General features: G+C 38.9%; 1 protein-coding gene across 2 annotated transcripts in view; it reads left to right on the top strand.

Moving 5' to 3' along the window:
* LOC113489636 (leukemia inhibitory factor receptor-like) overlaps nt 1–15,322 on the top strand; it is a 52,505-nt gene extending 37,183 nt beyond the window's left edge. For both annotated transcript variants that reach the window (XM_026865552.1, XM_026865551.1), the window contains exons 14-20: nt 941–1,120; nt 2,726–2,827; nt 4,421–4,588; nt 5,237–5,398; nt 6,438–6,531; nt 7,078–7,156; nt 7,806–15,322. In XM_026865552.1, coding sequence (XP_026721353.1) covers nt 941–1,120; nt 2,726–2,827; nt 4,421–4,588; nt 5,237–5,398; nt 6,438–6,531; nt 7,078–7,156; nt 7,806–8,438 — 1,418 coding nt within the window. In that variant the 3' untranslated portion in view covers nt 8,439–15,322. The remainder of the gene's footprint in view (nt 1–940; nt 1,121–2,725; nt 2,828–4,420; nt 4,589–5,236; nt 5,399–6,437; nt 6,532–7,077; nt 7,157–7,805) is intronic.
* The last annotated feature ends 293 nt before the right edge of the window (nt 15,323–15,615 follow it).

Genomic DNA, 15,615 nt, shown 5'->3' with positions numbered 1-15,615 from the left:
GATTGTACACTTAGCTGTATGTTAAAATTACTTAGAAATAGACTGTCCTTCGACATTCACAGCACGTCTGTGAGAGTAAAGTTTTCACAGCAGTGATTCTTAAAAACTGCCCTTGCCCTTCAGCCTTCCATAGTTTATGGTTTTAATAACATGAAATAATAGACTCAATAGGGAGCATAAATGAGAACACTGAAAAAAGGAAAAACTGAAACCCTGAGATTGTTTTTGCAGATAGAGAGTGGGGCCACCACTGTTGTGGTGGCCTTTGGAAAATATCCCTTAGCTCGGCAGGGTCCCATCTGATGGACAGTCATGGAGGGAAGCTGCAGGAATCAGAAGTCGTTCCCAGATCTGATCACTTCAAGGGCAGATAAACCCTTGATAATAAGAAACAAGACAAACAGACTAAAGATAGAGCGCTTTTTTTATTTACCCTTGGTAGACTGGAGCCTCTGTAAAGTTCACCAATGCCTTGACTTTTGCTGTTGATTCTTGGTGAAAAATGGTTTTCTGTGCTTGGGCGAGTGACAGCAAGACACTTTGAAAGAAGCACAAAGCAAGCTGTTTGAAATGACAGCAGGAATTTATAGCTGGAGGCTCTTGCCAAATCGGTGTCAAGTCAGATTTGAACCTGACATCAGCTGTAAATCCTTACCTTGAAAAAGTGCTTTTTAAGCCAGTCCTGAGCTTCAGCACTTCTCGTCATCGTACTTAAGGCTGGTTGAGGGATTTGCTGCAGGCTACGTCTGATTTCCAGCACTTCAGAAAGCATAGCTGAGTGCACCACTTCGAATTTCACAGTACCAGGAGTGCGCCTCTCATTCTTAGAAATGACTTCAGTTTATAAAACCTTTGTGCTGTGGCTGGAAGGCTTTCTTTCAGCTTGAAGTACAGATAAGTGTCTGCTCTCTGATGGATTTTTGTATCGTCTTTGTTGCAGACAATGTCAAAACAGATCGGGCTGTGGCAATGGGGAATGGAATTTATATTTCTTGGAATTCTTACCCCAACATGACCTGTGGCTACATAGTAAAATGGTGTCATTCATCTGGGTCTGAACCCTGTAGTGTGGACTGGCAGAAATTTCCTTCAAATACAACAGATGCAGTGATAAAGTCTGGTAAGTCAGAAATAATTTTTTGAGTCTTCCTGGTTGAGAGCCTGAGCAGCAAGTGGAATGAGAGCAGTACTAATGCTGTAGGTTGAAGATTGTTGCATTGCTGTGTGCTTGTGTATATAAAAGAACCCCTTCTTGGTACTGTGTTTATTTGAATTTCTTACACAGCCTTGCCAAATCCAAATATCAGTCTTGACTTAACTGTTATCATCCTATGTTTATTCACTGTTTTGAAATTACCTCTTCTAGCTACACCCAACAACTTCCTAACTCTAGGGTAATACATAATGGTTAATCTAGGGTTTGGGGTTTTATTTGGATTCTAAACATAAACAGTGCTGCTCAGGATGGGGGAAGACTAATCCGTTGTTTTTACATGAGACAGATTTTTTTAAAGTGTGACCTCCATGTGTTGGCTTGCTGTCAGCAATTGAAATTTCCTGGAACAGGGCACGTTCCAGGTCTCTAAATGCTGGTGGGCAGATCAGGGAAATGAAACTCAGCTGTGATGGGACTAGTAGGAGCAGAAGAAGAAGAAGAGGACCCAAATAAAATGTGGGATTTTTCTGTGCTATCTAAAAGGGTATATGTTTGCTTTTTAGAATAGTTTAGAATATAAAGTCTCCATTAGAGAAAACAACTTGGAACTGTGTATGTAGGAAAGTTGAGGGTGAGTGGGACCTGAGAGGGGAGCAATATGTTTTCCTGCCTGTAATTAGAACAGTGTCCATGTTTTCATTTGTGCTGTCTAAACCTTGCTTTTACTTAACCAGGCAATAGTATGTTTGTCCAATGATCCAATGCTCTAGTCCTGAGCTCTCCCTGGGATGCTTCTTGCAGTGTGGTGTGGGAGTTACCAGGGTGCTAGGGCTGGGCTCAAGCTGGCAAACCTACCTCTGTGCTTAGTCCTGCCAGGTGAATCTTTCAGGCTGGACCCAAACTCTGGCAAAACCCACTTGACTTCTGTAGAGTTTGACAGTGGCATCTTCTTTAGAAAAAATCATGAAAGTAGTGTACACCCCTACTTGACAAAATTCCAGGAAGTGGTAAATTATTTACATGTACTATCAAACACCTGTGCCTCCACCAAAGACATGTGAAGCGGAAATTTGATCACTATCTGTGTTTTGTAGAGTCAGTTCTAGCCTGGGGTTCATGTCTGAAGTGCTTCACTATCACTTTTGAGAGTTCTCTGAATTTCTTTTGTACTGTTGCTGTAATAAGCTTGGGTATTTCAAAATACATTTGTGTTTCTGAGGAGGAGGCAGGATCTACACGACTGTTGTGGGAGGAAAGGAAGAGGATTGTTTCTGGTAACTTGAGTTTGTGTTTCCCCATGGAAAGAGCAATTTATGCAATTTGAGTAGCTTGTTTTGAATCTCACTTGTTTAGAACCCAAATTTCTTCGGGAGCTAGATTTGCTTATGCTTCTAAACTGCATCTGATAGCATAGCTTTTATAGGAATTCAGGTAGGGATAGTATTTATACCTAACACTGTGGTCTAAGACTTTTTAATTTTTTAATATGTATTTATATAAGTATCATCTGAAATCTAAAAACATCACTCTTCATAAATGAAATAATCTTACATTAATTTTCTTTTGCAGCTCTGTTTAGACCTGGTGTGAGATACAACTTTTCACTATATGGCTGCAAATCCAGTGGATATCAGTTATTGAAAAACATAACTGGGTATATAAAAGAGCTCCGTAAGTGCACTTCATCATTCAGGATCTTTACAAAATGAATTTAGACTGTGTCTACTTTTAGCTTGGTGTTGGCAGAAGAAGATTTGACACCAAAATCCCCATATAGTACTACTGACTTCTTGATCTGTGTATATAATTCTAATACACTTCTCCAGCCACTTCCAGTTCCCAGCATGCAGTAACACTGTGTTCTTCAGCTTGTGTGGTGACACAGTGTCACAGAAGTGTGCTCAGAATACAGTGGTCTTCAGAGTTGAAGGCATGGGCATAATTTCAACCACAGGGCTGCAGTCACTTCTGCAGGAGAAGAGGCAACTTTTTTTGATTTGTCAGGTCAAAGTAAACTTCTGAGCACATTTGGTACGGCTCAGCAAATATAAAAAGTGTCCATAACATTTCTGTTTAAAAGCTTTTCTTAGACCAGAACTAAATCCTAGAGTATAAGCCACTTTGAGAATTGCACTTGTATTCCCTCCTGTACCAACCCCATCTGGGTAACTGCAGTTTGATCCAGGTCTGAACTTTGCTTTCCTGGAGATGCATTAGTGTCTGCATGCTTTCTGTTCCCAGGTATCTAAACATGGCTTTATCCTTTAACATCATAGCTGTAATGTATTGTAACCACAGCACTCCTTTTGCTTTGAAGTTTAATGTGCTTGGAAAACTGAGTTGCTCACTTAATCTGAGCCCTTGGAAATGCCACTGTTTATTTCATTGCTAAGGCTGAATGTGAGGTTAAGGCAATTTTACCAGAAACTCAACTTTCAGCCATTTGTATCTCTAAAAATCCTGAATGGTTTCCCAGAAGGTTTTTCCTTATGTGTTCTCAACAGATTGGAAGCTTTCAAGGTAAAAGGATAAAGTCTTTGGCAGCCTAAAAATATATTGAACATGCAGAAGAACCTTACTAGGAACTGAGAAATGTATTCACTTTGCACAAAAGCATAGATTAATGCAAAAACTTAAGATTTGCTTTTGGACAGATAAGCATCAAGACAAAAGTAGAAGCATTGTTAAAGATAAGCTCAGCACTGGTAGATCAATGCCAAATGTCAGACTAATTCCTGATGCACATGACCTTACAGAATATCTGCTGTAACTTTTCCAGTGGGGTACAGATATTAGAATGACTTGTGATGCCTGCTAAGAATAGTTTGTTTAAGCTGAGATAAATTTCCATGATACGAATGTGGTGTTTGTTTGAAGACAAAGTATAAAGTACAGAGTTAAAGCCTTTAAAAGTTAAGTAATTAGTATGCTCTGTATGTTTATGTGATCTTTTGGGGGTTGTTGCAGGAAGAAGGGTATTTACATGTATGGGTCTGTAAGAAGGCTGCCCAAGGAGAGATTTTTTTTCAGCTTCTGTTAGTAGATAATACTGCAGTAATTAATGCAGTGAGACCAACAGACTTGTATTTTTGTAGGATCACTTGTTAAGTCTTTTCACATTTTTTTGACAGTAAGGGAAAAGTATTCAGGAAAAAGTTGAAAAAGCAAGCCCTGAAATAAAACTGTTGAAGCACATACATGGATTCAGCATTTAATGTTAAGGTGTTTTCTTACTAGCTTTTTCCTTTGCAATTCTCCCTACAGCTCCAAAACGTGCACCAAATTTTACTGTAGAAGAAACTTCTTCAGATTCTATACTGGTAAAATGGGAAGACATTCCTATTGAAGATTGTCAGGGTTTTTTAGAGGGATATCGACTTTCCTTTGCAAAAGGTGAAAAAGATGCTTTAAAGCCTACACTTTCAGAATCAGGTAAGTGAAATCTATAGATTGCAACTTAGTTGCTCAAGTTGGATTGATTTTTTCTTTTTTTTTTTAATAATTCAATTTCACTTTAAAAAAAGATGCTTTAATCATAATTCGGTTGCATTACTCACTGACATAACTGGCCCCTGATATGTGACAAAGGCATTTGAATTAATCAGCTCCTTGTGTGGTTAGCACAGTTGGGTTTTTTTAATATAAGGCAAAAGTCAGAGAAAACTCACTAAGGCCATAAAACTATGTAGTGACAAAGTGGCAATGTGACACACTGCCCTGTGTACAGATACCCTCAGTAGATGAGACATGAGGGAGGTTACATGGCTATATTTAATTATGGTATTTTCTTCCAGCAAGGACATCTCTGTGCAGAATTGAAGCCTGACTCACATTAATGTAAGAGGACAAGCAGGAGTATAAGAAACTGAAGCCAGCCTGCAGCACCAACACAGCCCTGTGCTGTTTAGTGCTGTGTAAGCAAGCAGCATTGCCAGGATTCTTTATTTCAGTTTTCCTTTACACAAAACTGTTCTTAAGGTTTCATATGCTGACTTCAAGAAAGCCTTGCTAAAGCTGAGGCTGTCTTTGTGAATCCTGTCTTACAAAGTTATGCTTTTCTTACTGTTTCCAAACAAACAGGGAATCCAGAACTTAAAGTTAAGAATATCACTGACTTAACAAAGAAGTCTTTGAAAATACTTGATCTTCAAGGCAAAACAAGTTACCAACTGGACCTACAAGCCTACACTGCTGGTGGGTTGAGCCCTCCAAACAGCCTCTATGTGGTGACAAAGGAGGACTGTAAGTTGAATATCCCTGTTCATTAATGGTCTTCAGCACAGGGGCTGTACAATGTATATAAAGCTGAGCTTATTTTGTTGTTTTGTTTTTTTTTCTGTATCCCTTAGGTAGTTTGGGCTTACAGTCTCATTTTTAATTTATTTAGTTGATTATTTTTAAATACAAAAATTGGTACAGTTCAGAGTGAGGAAAAGATCTTTTTTTTATTACAGCTACATTGTAGTTAATGGTAATGTATGCAAGAACTAGAATTAAATATGGTGGAGTCCGAACTTAGTCTTCTCAAGCAGCTAGTTCTTTTTGTCAGGTTTCCCATGATGAATATCTGCTAATACATGATGGGAAGAAAGACACTGTGGAAATATCTACCAGTTTCAGAATTATAAACAGATGCCTCTCTCCTTTGAATTCAGTTTTATCAATCCCCTGACAGAAACAAACCCAGAAAGACAGTTAGGAAAAAAAAAAAAAAAAGACTGACTTTGGGGAATGAGAAAAAAAAAAAAGCATATGAAAAGCTAAATGCTGGGGTGCAACTAAAACACACAAAAAATCAAACTTGAGGCACTTAACATCAATAGAGGAAGGCAGTGGGAATGTATCGGAGCTAAACCCTGGGGATTAGAAGCATCGTAAATCACATAAAAGGCAGTTGCAGTTTGTGCAATGAGTTGTTGGCCTATAAGAGCCATTACCAGAGGTTTGGCCAGCTCAAGTAACATGGAAGTGCAATTCCAGTGCTTACTGAGAACAGAATTACAGTGGCAATTAGTCTTGTGTTGCACATGAATCCTTTCACAATTAAGTAATCATAGAGAAGTATCTGCTGATTCCTGTAGTATCACTGAATCAGCTGTTTATGGATGGACTTTTGCCCTTCCAGCAAAGGGGAAGTTTATCATATAGGTCACTGTCTGCAGACAACTGTTGGATGAGTTTAATGAAATGGTCTCTAATCTATGGGAATGTGAGAAAATGTATAAAACTTGCTGGTAACTTCAGATATATATTTACTGTCTTTTCTTTTTTCATCCCCCAGCTGTAGGATTAATCATTGCAATTCTCATCCCTGTGGCAGTGGTTGTGCTGCTTGGAGTGGTGGCCAGCATCTTCTGCTATCGAAAGAGGGAATGGTAAATGCCTGCATTCGGCTCTGATCTTTTTCTGGATGTGTTTCCTTCAGTGCTAGTGTTTTCCATTATTTTAGTTACTCTTTGTTTTCTCCAAGTACCCAAAGATGTCTGTGGGCTTTGTTTAGAGGTGGGTGTCAAAAACACATTGTGGAAGGTGATGGAGAAACTGACTTGGAGAGAGCTCAGAGTAAGGAATGCAAACAGGTTTAGTGGGAGCCTGTCTCCCAGTGAGCACCGTTTATAAATAGTTCCCAAATGAAAATAAACTGGCGACATACTGTAATTTGTGAGCCATCCACAAACACTCAGGTAGACATCCCATCTTCAACTTCTCATAAACGTGGCATATCGAGTTCCCCAGTTTAAAAAAAACAAGTTTTGCTGTTTTTTTCATTAAATACTTAGGGAAAGTTTCACACATTAAATCTTTGTGCCAGATGTCTTCAGTATTCTGAATTAAAGGGAAATGTCCTGACTCCTTTTGTGTATCCAGAATCTGTTTCAGGACTTGGTAACTTTTAAAAGTCTGTTCTTTCCTCTTTAAAGGATTAAAGAAACATTTTATCCAGAGATCCCAAATCCTGAGAACAGTAAGGCACTGCAGTTTCAGAAGAACATCTGTGAGGTAACTCATTTTAAACTTCTGAAAGGTATTGTGAGTTAAGAATTTTTTTGCAAACTGAGTCTTCTGCTCCAGTTGTAGAAAAAGCTCCGTGGAAGGGAGGAACAAGACAAGTTACTCAGTAACTTTTGTCAGGTGCTATCTAGAGCTTTCTGCTTAATGTTTGAACTGGGAAAGGATTGCTGCATTTCTCTCTTCTTGAACTAATGAAAAGTGTCAGTGCATGATAACAGTGTGGGAGTAATGTACACGTTGGTCATAGTGTTAGGAGAAGTAGAAAGTGTGGAGAAATATACATGCCGTATCCCTAACCTCCTGGTAGACATCATAGCTGGAACTGGGTGTAACATTTAAACAACCTTGTGGAATGGGTTATACAAAGCTGAGATTTGGGGAGAGAGTTCTCAAACACTTAAGCAAGCTCTGGAGTCTCTTTAAGTCAGCTAAAATACTTTTTACATTAACCAGAAAATGTGATGAGCCAGAAAATAAGAACGAAACCACGTGTTTTTTTTAAATATTGTACTAATGGCAGTGGGATGAGTGCAAGCCACAGGCCAATGTAATGGTTTAATTTGGGCAAGTTTTTGCTTTCAGGATTTTCAGGTCTTTTTGCTTAGTCTCCTCCCCTTTCTCCTTTTTCTCACCTCAGGGGAATAAGACACTTAAAACACTGGAAATGAACCCATGCACCCCCAATAGTGTTGAAGTGGTAGAAACCCGGTCTTCAGCTCCCAAGATTGAAGACACAGAGATGATGTCCCCAGCAGCAGACACCACTGTGCCTGAAGATGGCTCTGACTCAGAAACGGAGAACCACGTGGTTGTGTCCTACTGCCCCCCTATCATTGAAGAGGAGATCTCAAGTCCCCCGATGGATGAACCTGTGGGGTCATCTCAGGTGGTTTACATTGATATCCAGTCAATGTATCAGCCTCAGATTAAACCAGAGGAGGAGCCAGAAATAGTGACTACAGCAGGCTATAAGCCACAAATGCAGCTGCCTGTCAGTGCTCTGAAAATAGAGAGTTGCTCACCTGCAGAGGAAGAGTTGGATAAAACTGCAGGTTACAGACCTCAAGCAAACACAAATGCCTGGAACATGGACACTCCAGACTCTCCTGGATCGGCTGAAAGCAACAATGAAAATGCATCTTTTGGGAGCCCATGCTCCATTAATTCTCGACAGTTTCTGCTTCCCCCAAAAGATGATGAAGACTCTCCCAAACCCAGTAATATAGGGTGGTCCTTTACACACTTTTTTCAGAACAAACCAAATGATTAACAGTAAGTCCTCATTGCACCTGAACCTGCCTTCTAAATAAGCTCTTATGTTGTAAAGAAAGTAAGAAGAAAAGTGCAAAAGGCATGAATTATTCTTGGAGACAGTCAGCAGAGGTTCTAGTGAGCTGAATGCTACCATGTTTAACTTAGTGAAAGTGTTAATATTCCATTTTAATAGAGGCCAAGAGGCCAAAATTATAGCAATTTAGTTATTACTCTAGTAAAATATATTGGATATAAAGGGTATTGAGTTTAGAGCTCCTGATAATCGTAGTCTGAGAACTCTGCCTGCCTTCACATAGTGCTCCAAGATTAATATGATCTCATGCAATTTATAACTTGGAAAGATTGCTTTGCTTTGTTGTAGTTGTTTTCAACTGTGCATACTCAAATGATGCAGCCCCAACAGATTTCCTTACTGAAAGTTTCATTTATAACAAACCTCAACACATTGAAATGATGTGGTTGGAAACTCTTGAGATCTTTTGCCTAGTTATAAACTAAGAACAAATGAGAGTGCTATTTTTTTTTCTCTTCCCATACAAAGGGTATTGTCACTGTTTAACACTTCTGAAGCAATGGCCATTCAAATCTGTTGCTTTTTAACTAGACACTAGCTTCTGTACCTACTGTACAATGTTTATTCAATGTTTGACTCAGGGGTACAAACTTGGGGAAAAAAGTATAACACTGATTTAAACCTCAACAAGAACTGCATAAAGTTTAAAACTTTTTTTTTTTTAACTTAGGATGCTCTATATTTTTTCTATCCTTTGGTTAAGGAATTAATCTTTCCTAATGTATTGCACTAATGCATTTTGTATTTCATAGCTTTAGCTCCACATCTCCTGCATCAGAGTGTTACAATGCTCCATTCACCCCTGGTGTTCAGCAGTCTTTGCACTATACGGTAATATAAGCCACGGGAAAACCCCTGTCAACTCGCATTAGTTGTCCAAGCAGTTTGGCACGTGAAATTAGAGGTAGTAGTACTAGCTCCCTGAGAACAAATTGCTCTTTGGATGGTCTTTATTGTATTAGCTTTGCCACCTGCTGCCTGGCTGTTCTCCAGGGTCTACCCAATGGGACATTCTCTGCAGATTCTACCTGGGAGTACAAGGTGAAATTTCTCTAGTGACAGGGAAAAATCCTGGGAGGTTTTAGTGCCTTTGTTTCTACCTCTCCTTTACCAGACTCATAATACAAAGAAAGCTTAAATGATATACATTTGTGCAAGGAATGCCCAGAACAATCATCTTTGAAAATGCTTGTTTTCAGATCCATCTCTAGGCAGCTGTAACATTTCACTGTGTAAGCTTCAGACTGTGGCAGACATGAATTTCACTAGCTTAAAGGAGAAAGTGCTTTTTAGTTTATCTGTTCCTTACTATAAAACACTGTGGTGAGGGGTCACAAGTTAAAAGAGCTTGATCTAGAAGGGTGTCTGTAAAGTCCTAACTGAATTTTTTTTTTTAGATTTCAATTTCCTTAACTACTTTGTGATTTTTTTTTTAATAAATAAGGGGGGAGTGGTCTTCTAAACAAGATCCCAAAACAGACAAGGAGGCCGAATAAGGATAAGCCTCCAATAAGGAGGCTATGATGCTAGTTGTAAAGGTGTGAGAGAAGACCAGGAGGATGGCTAGCATGGCAGTCATTTGGTCTCCAAACCATGTGATCTGGCCATCAGAATAAAACCAAGCATTAGGTTAAACCTAATTGCAGCAATGGATGGTACAGTTTCAGATGTTGGTATATCTCTGACATCTCTGTAGAATGAAAATACAGAGGGATTTAAAAACTGATAAAAAAGCAAAACATTAAATAACACTGAAATCATCATCAGTAAAAACTTCCTCTGCGTGCCTCCTGGATGAGTGTACTGTGAAGAAAGTAAAATTAATATCTGTCTGCAGACCTGACAAGAGTGCAAGGTCTGTCTGAAAGAACAGAAAGTACAGCTAGGATTCTGCTTTTGAGGTTGAATCTTGGAATTAGCAGAGCAGCAGGTGCAGAGACAGGCAGGCAGTGCAAAGAGCTGGTATCTATCTCTCAACAGACATCACTGGTGATGAGAAAGTTTCATGCCTAATCTATTACTGCTTAGAACACTAAACTAATACATAAAAGGAAGCAGTCCTGCCCTTTGTGCTTGATAGCTGAGAGGTGGCTAAATCCTAGTAGTAACAACCCTTTCTCACACTCTCTTTTCGAGCTGATTTCTTTTTACTAATGCAGATTTGGTTTAACGTGTTTACCTCCTAAGATGAATTTTAGATTGTGCTGCCATATGCTTTTAACTGAAAGCAGAAGATGTCACAGACAGTGTGTATGAGTAGTACTTTAGGTTTCTTATGGAGCAGTTTCTCAGTACAGAGGAACAATCAGTATTGTATGGTGATCCAAACAAAAAAACCCTTTTGTAGTGGAACAGCTGATCATGAAAAATAACTGTGTTTTCATATGGCTGTGTATTGCAAGAAACACAACCAAACTGAAGTTTCAGAGTGCTAGCAATTTTTAATTTGGCAGACTGGAAGCCAGGGCGCGCACACAGAGTTTGCAGGGGGCAGCCTAACACCCTTCACAGTGTTCCCATGGTGAATCACTTAAACACAAGCATCACATACTCAGGTTTTACTTTGTGCGGATGTTCCTGTTCGGTAAAGGTATCAGCATTTTGTGCTGCTTCGTTAATTTCTTAGTGGTTAGGTAAGGAAAAGGTTCACAAATAAAAGGTCTGCCTTGATGCTATCAAAGCATTGTCATCTAATTACCCAGCACTTTTTTAAAAAACTTTGACTATATATCCTATTTGACTTCCAGGATGTAGGGCAGAAGAGTCCTGTTAATAGAAATGGCTTACCATATGCATTGTCTTGTGTCAGTAGCAGAAGAGTGGGGGAGATGGGGGAGAGACACAGGCTTGTGCAGTATATGTAGCATCATTTACTGTCCTTAATGGTTATAATCCAGTAAGTAGTTTTCATTCCAGCACTTAAAAGCTCAGCTGCTTCACCTCTGTGGTTTTCTTTGAGCCTATTTAGTTGGTAGACTCCTTTCAAATGCCTATCTTAAATCTTCAGTAGTGAATGCAAATACCAGATAGGCAGTGAGAGGTTGTGTGCTAATTTAGTGATCATGTGAAGACACCCCTAGGTGCATGGAGCAGGGAGAGTGGCAGGGACCATCAGGAAACAGGCTTGCTTTCTGAGCCCAAGTGCCTTGTTAAACCAGTGAAGCTTCTTTAGGAAAGTCTTTGTACCAAATTCACTTTCAAATCACGGTGCTGTTTAGCTTCTAACTGCATTAATAACAATTTTAAGACTAAAACTTTGGGCTTCAGAGGGGATCAGGCTCCTTGCACTTGTGCCTTCGGGCTTCCTGGTGAGCCTTTTCAGTCAAATTACTTCTGAAAAATGTCTTGGAAAACTTAAAAATACTGCATTTCCTAACCATCATTTTCTGAAAGATCTTATTTCTTTATTGAACACCTATTTTGTTTTACTTCTTTTGGCTTTTGGGGTTTTTTTTTAGAAGACTAGAAAGTTCAGCTTCTTAAAAAACCATAACAAAACAAAAAAACAACTTCCAGAAGGGATATGACCAGAAGGGATTGTGTCCAAAACACTGTTACTCCTAAGTTAGTGCTTCAATCCTCCAGTTGGATCAGTGTTTAGAGATGTAGGGTGTTAATGCCAAGTAATTTCTTTCTGAAGCAAATCATCGGTGCTGCTTGTTTTTGAGCCATGCCTGTCATATGTGACAATTTGGTGTTTGTAATGGGGTTTTGTACTGTTCACTGTATGTGTGGAACATCAGTCATGTTTGATGTAACATCATGCACTCTCCTATTTGACACATTCATTATTTTTGTTGTTCTGACATGCAGGGGGATCTGAGATCTTAGATTTGTATGTTAAATTTTGGAATGGTAGATCTGCATGTGATATACCTCACAGAACTATTTGTTAATCAGCAAAAGAGTAAGCTAATACTACAGGCAGGTGGTGAATTACCTCCCCTGCTATGCAATGGCTGCATAGGCAGACCTAAGACCCAATGACTGACATTTGCTGTGGTAGCTGTCTTTATTATCTGTAGTTGCTGCTTTCATGGGTGAACCATTTCCAAAGGGAACCAGTAGCCGTGTTGTCCGCCATGGCACAATTGGCAAATGTGCTGTGCGTCTTCATCTTTGGTTTATGTAGGGGACCAGAGCTTTTCTCTGCTGGGAACACGGCAGCAGCAAGCTCCTGCTGACCTTGAGTTTCAGGCTGCTCTGAAGAGGCACGTTCAAGCCACCTTTTTTTTTTCTTTTTTTTTGCTACATTCAGCTGAGTAAAGCTTAGGGCTGTGGTGTCCTCTGTGATCTTGTCCTCCAGGACACTCAGCTGAACATGAACAGCAGCAGAAATGAAGGTAGTTGGATACATTGGAGACAGAAGGTGTTTAAACACCACTTTGAAAAGGCAATGAGAAATCATGTGCTCTATTTTTAGACAAATACTGCTTTGTAAATAGAATATTTGTATACCTACAAGTAGATAGAAATGCAGTGAAAGAATTTGAAATACATAAGAAAAATGTAACATTTAAAGCATCAGATTGCTAACAAGGTTCCATGTACCATAAATCTATCAAGAGCTTCCCATGTAAATAGCATCTTCTGTTCTGCCACAGACTTTGATGAAGACTTCAGTGCAAATGGCATTAATATTTTTAACACTAAGGAAAGTCCTAACCCGCACATACATGCTTACATCATTGTGTACCTAGGTGCATATTACAGTGGAAGTTGGCTTGCAATTCCCAAAGCAATTTTTTTCAGAGCCCTGTACTTGACTGTATGCCTTCTGAGATGCAGTTCCGTCTAGAGGAGACAACTGCCATCTGCACTCCTCCCAGCACAGTACATGGGAGTTTGTGCTGCTGTGCATTAAGTGGTGCTCTGTGCAGCTGATGCTCAGAGATGCTGCTGGCAGTTTGCAAGATCTGTTGTTGGCTTCTTCTTTGCCTTTTCCTTAGCAAGCCTGGAAACAGTCCCAGACCCCAAATGCCAGACATGGATTCAGAAATGTTGGCATGTTTAAAAACTAATTTCCTCATGCTTAGGCCTGTCTTAAATTTTTAAATATCTCCTTAGAAGCTGGAAAACAGTTTCTTCCATAACAATTTTCTTTCCTCCTCATTTATATAACTCTGGATTTTCCCCAGTGTTTCTAAGATAGCCAGTGTTTGTTTCCTTTTTGCATGTTATGCAAACAAACCTCAGATGATATTGGCAGGGGTTTCTGTAACTTTAAAAGTTGTCCCAGGGTGCATGACAATATTTTTTCCCCACGAAAACGTCTGTTAATTCCTTCTGCTTTTAGAACCAAAAAGTCTTCAGAAGACACTTGTATTTCGAGAGCGGGTTCTCATGCAGGTGAAGTTCTCTAACAGGGTGCTGCATGAGAGGATGGGGTTAATCCCTCTCCAGTCTCACCCTCTCTTTGTGCTAGTGCTCCCCGGGTGACTCAGTGGTGCAGCAGAGCAGATGACATCCTTATTTTTTAAGGAGATACCCAGCAAAATCTCTTGGTAGGTTTTTGGCCTTTTGCAAATCAGCACTTCAACTGTTGTTAACATGAAAGCAAGCTCCTGTGGAAGTGTATGCACAACTTCCATGAGAGGGTTCAATACCTTTGCAACTCATTTGGCCTCATGTTGAGTAAAATGTAGTAAGTAAAACTTACCCAGGGACAAAGCAAAAAATGAAATGTTCTTTTTTTCATCATTGGGGATGAGAAAAATTTTTTAAAACTAGCTTAAGCAGGGCACATTAACATAGAAACTGTCAAGGTCTCACACTTTTTAGTAGTAATACAATAAAAAAAAGAATCCTTGAACATCACTTTGTCAGTGTTTCCTTAGTGTGATTCAAGAGTGGCTTAGGATGAATAATATATGCTTCAAGTTTGTAAAGTTTTTAAAGCAGGGGATAGCAAAAAAAAGTTTTTAAAGCAGGGGATAGCAAAAAAAAGTTTGTAAAGCAGGGGATAGCAAAAAAAGAAGATAACTGAATCGACTTGTGTCTGAAATACTACTCGAAAGTAACACTAATTTGAACTGTGATCCTGTTGTGGCACACAGAACAGCAGAGCTGGTGGAGTCATACCGATCACCTGAAAAAAACCCAATGTTGTATTATAATGCTGTAACTTTAAAAAAATATACTGTGAACAGGTTCAATGTTTTTTTAGCTCTTTTTATACCATATTTTTTGCAACATAAATAATTTGTTTAGAGATCTCGTTATGTTCTTTTTTTACAAAGATTTTAATGACTTTTGTTTAATACTAGTGAAAATATTGTTTGCCAATTTGAAATAGTTGTCTATAGAAATAAATTCTGAGAATCAATCAATAAAACTGACAAAATAGTCTTCCTAACGCACTAAATCTAATCAATTATTTAATGTTATTTCTGTTGCTAAATGACACTGAATTTTTCCAGCTTCCAAATCAGCTATTGAAAAAATATTTCTTTCACAATTTAAACAAAATCATCACAAGGCACTTTAATGAATTTGTAGCATACCAAGTAAAATACTGATTCAACTAAGTGTATCAACATGAAAATTTATTAGCTAAGCAGTTAAACAAATGCATGCTTGAAAAAAGGAAGTGTGGGATCATGTTGGGGAAATAATATTCCAGTGTGGCAGATGACATTTAAGACTAACCTAACTAAGATACCAACTTTGCATAAGTTTTAAACTTAGTTTGCTTGGCTGTTGTAACTCGTGTTGTATTGCTTGGGTGTCTAAAACTACGCATGTATTTAACAATTTTACCATAGTATTGCCATGGAATTTAATAAATATATTTTCTTACACTCTTACATGTTTTCATATTCCTTGCTTGCATGTTTATTTTTAAGTAAGAGTTAAATTCTGCTCATGCTCCAGTACAAACAGAGTTATTTTAACTTTGTGCCAGAGTAAATAACCACAGGATCTGGCAAGCACAACCTTGGCTGCTTGATCGGCAGCGCGGGTAGTAACGCAGATATTCTCTGAGCAGCTTCTCCTAAGCACAGCATGCTGTAGTGCAATACATACATGGTTCTCTAAAGCCCTCCTGTTCCTGCCACATGATGTCATGATAAGAAGATGGTCAGTTATCTTAACCATG

The sequence above is a fragment of the Athene cunicularia genome (genome assembly GCF_003259725.1).
Source record: "Athene cunicularia isolate RWA chromosome Z unlocalized genomic scaffold, athCun1 chrZ_part1, whole genome shotgun sequence".
Classification (NCBI taxonomy): domain Eukaryota; kingdom Metazoa; phylum Chordata; class Aves; order Strigiformes; family Strigidae; genus Athene; species Athene cunicularia.
Note: the sequence above shows the minus strand (reverse complement) of the source record. Positions and strands in the feature narration are given on the sequence as shown.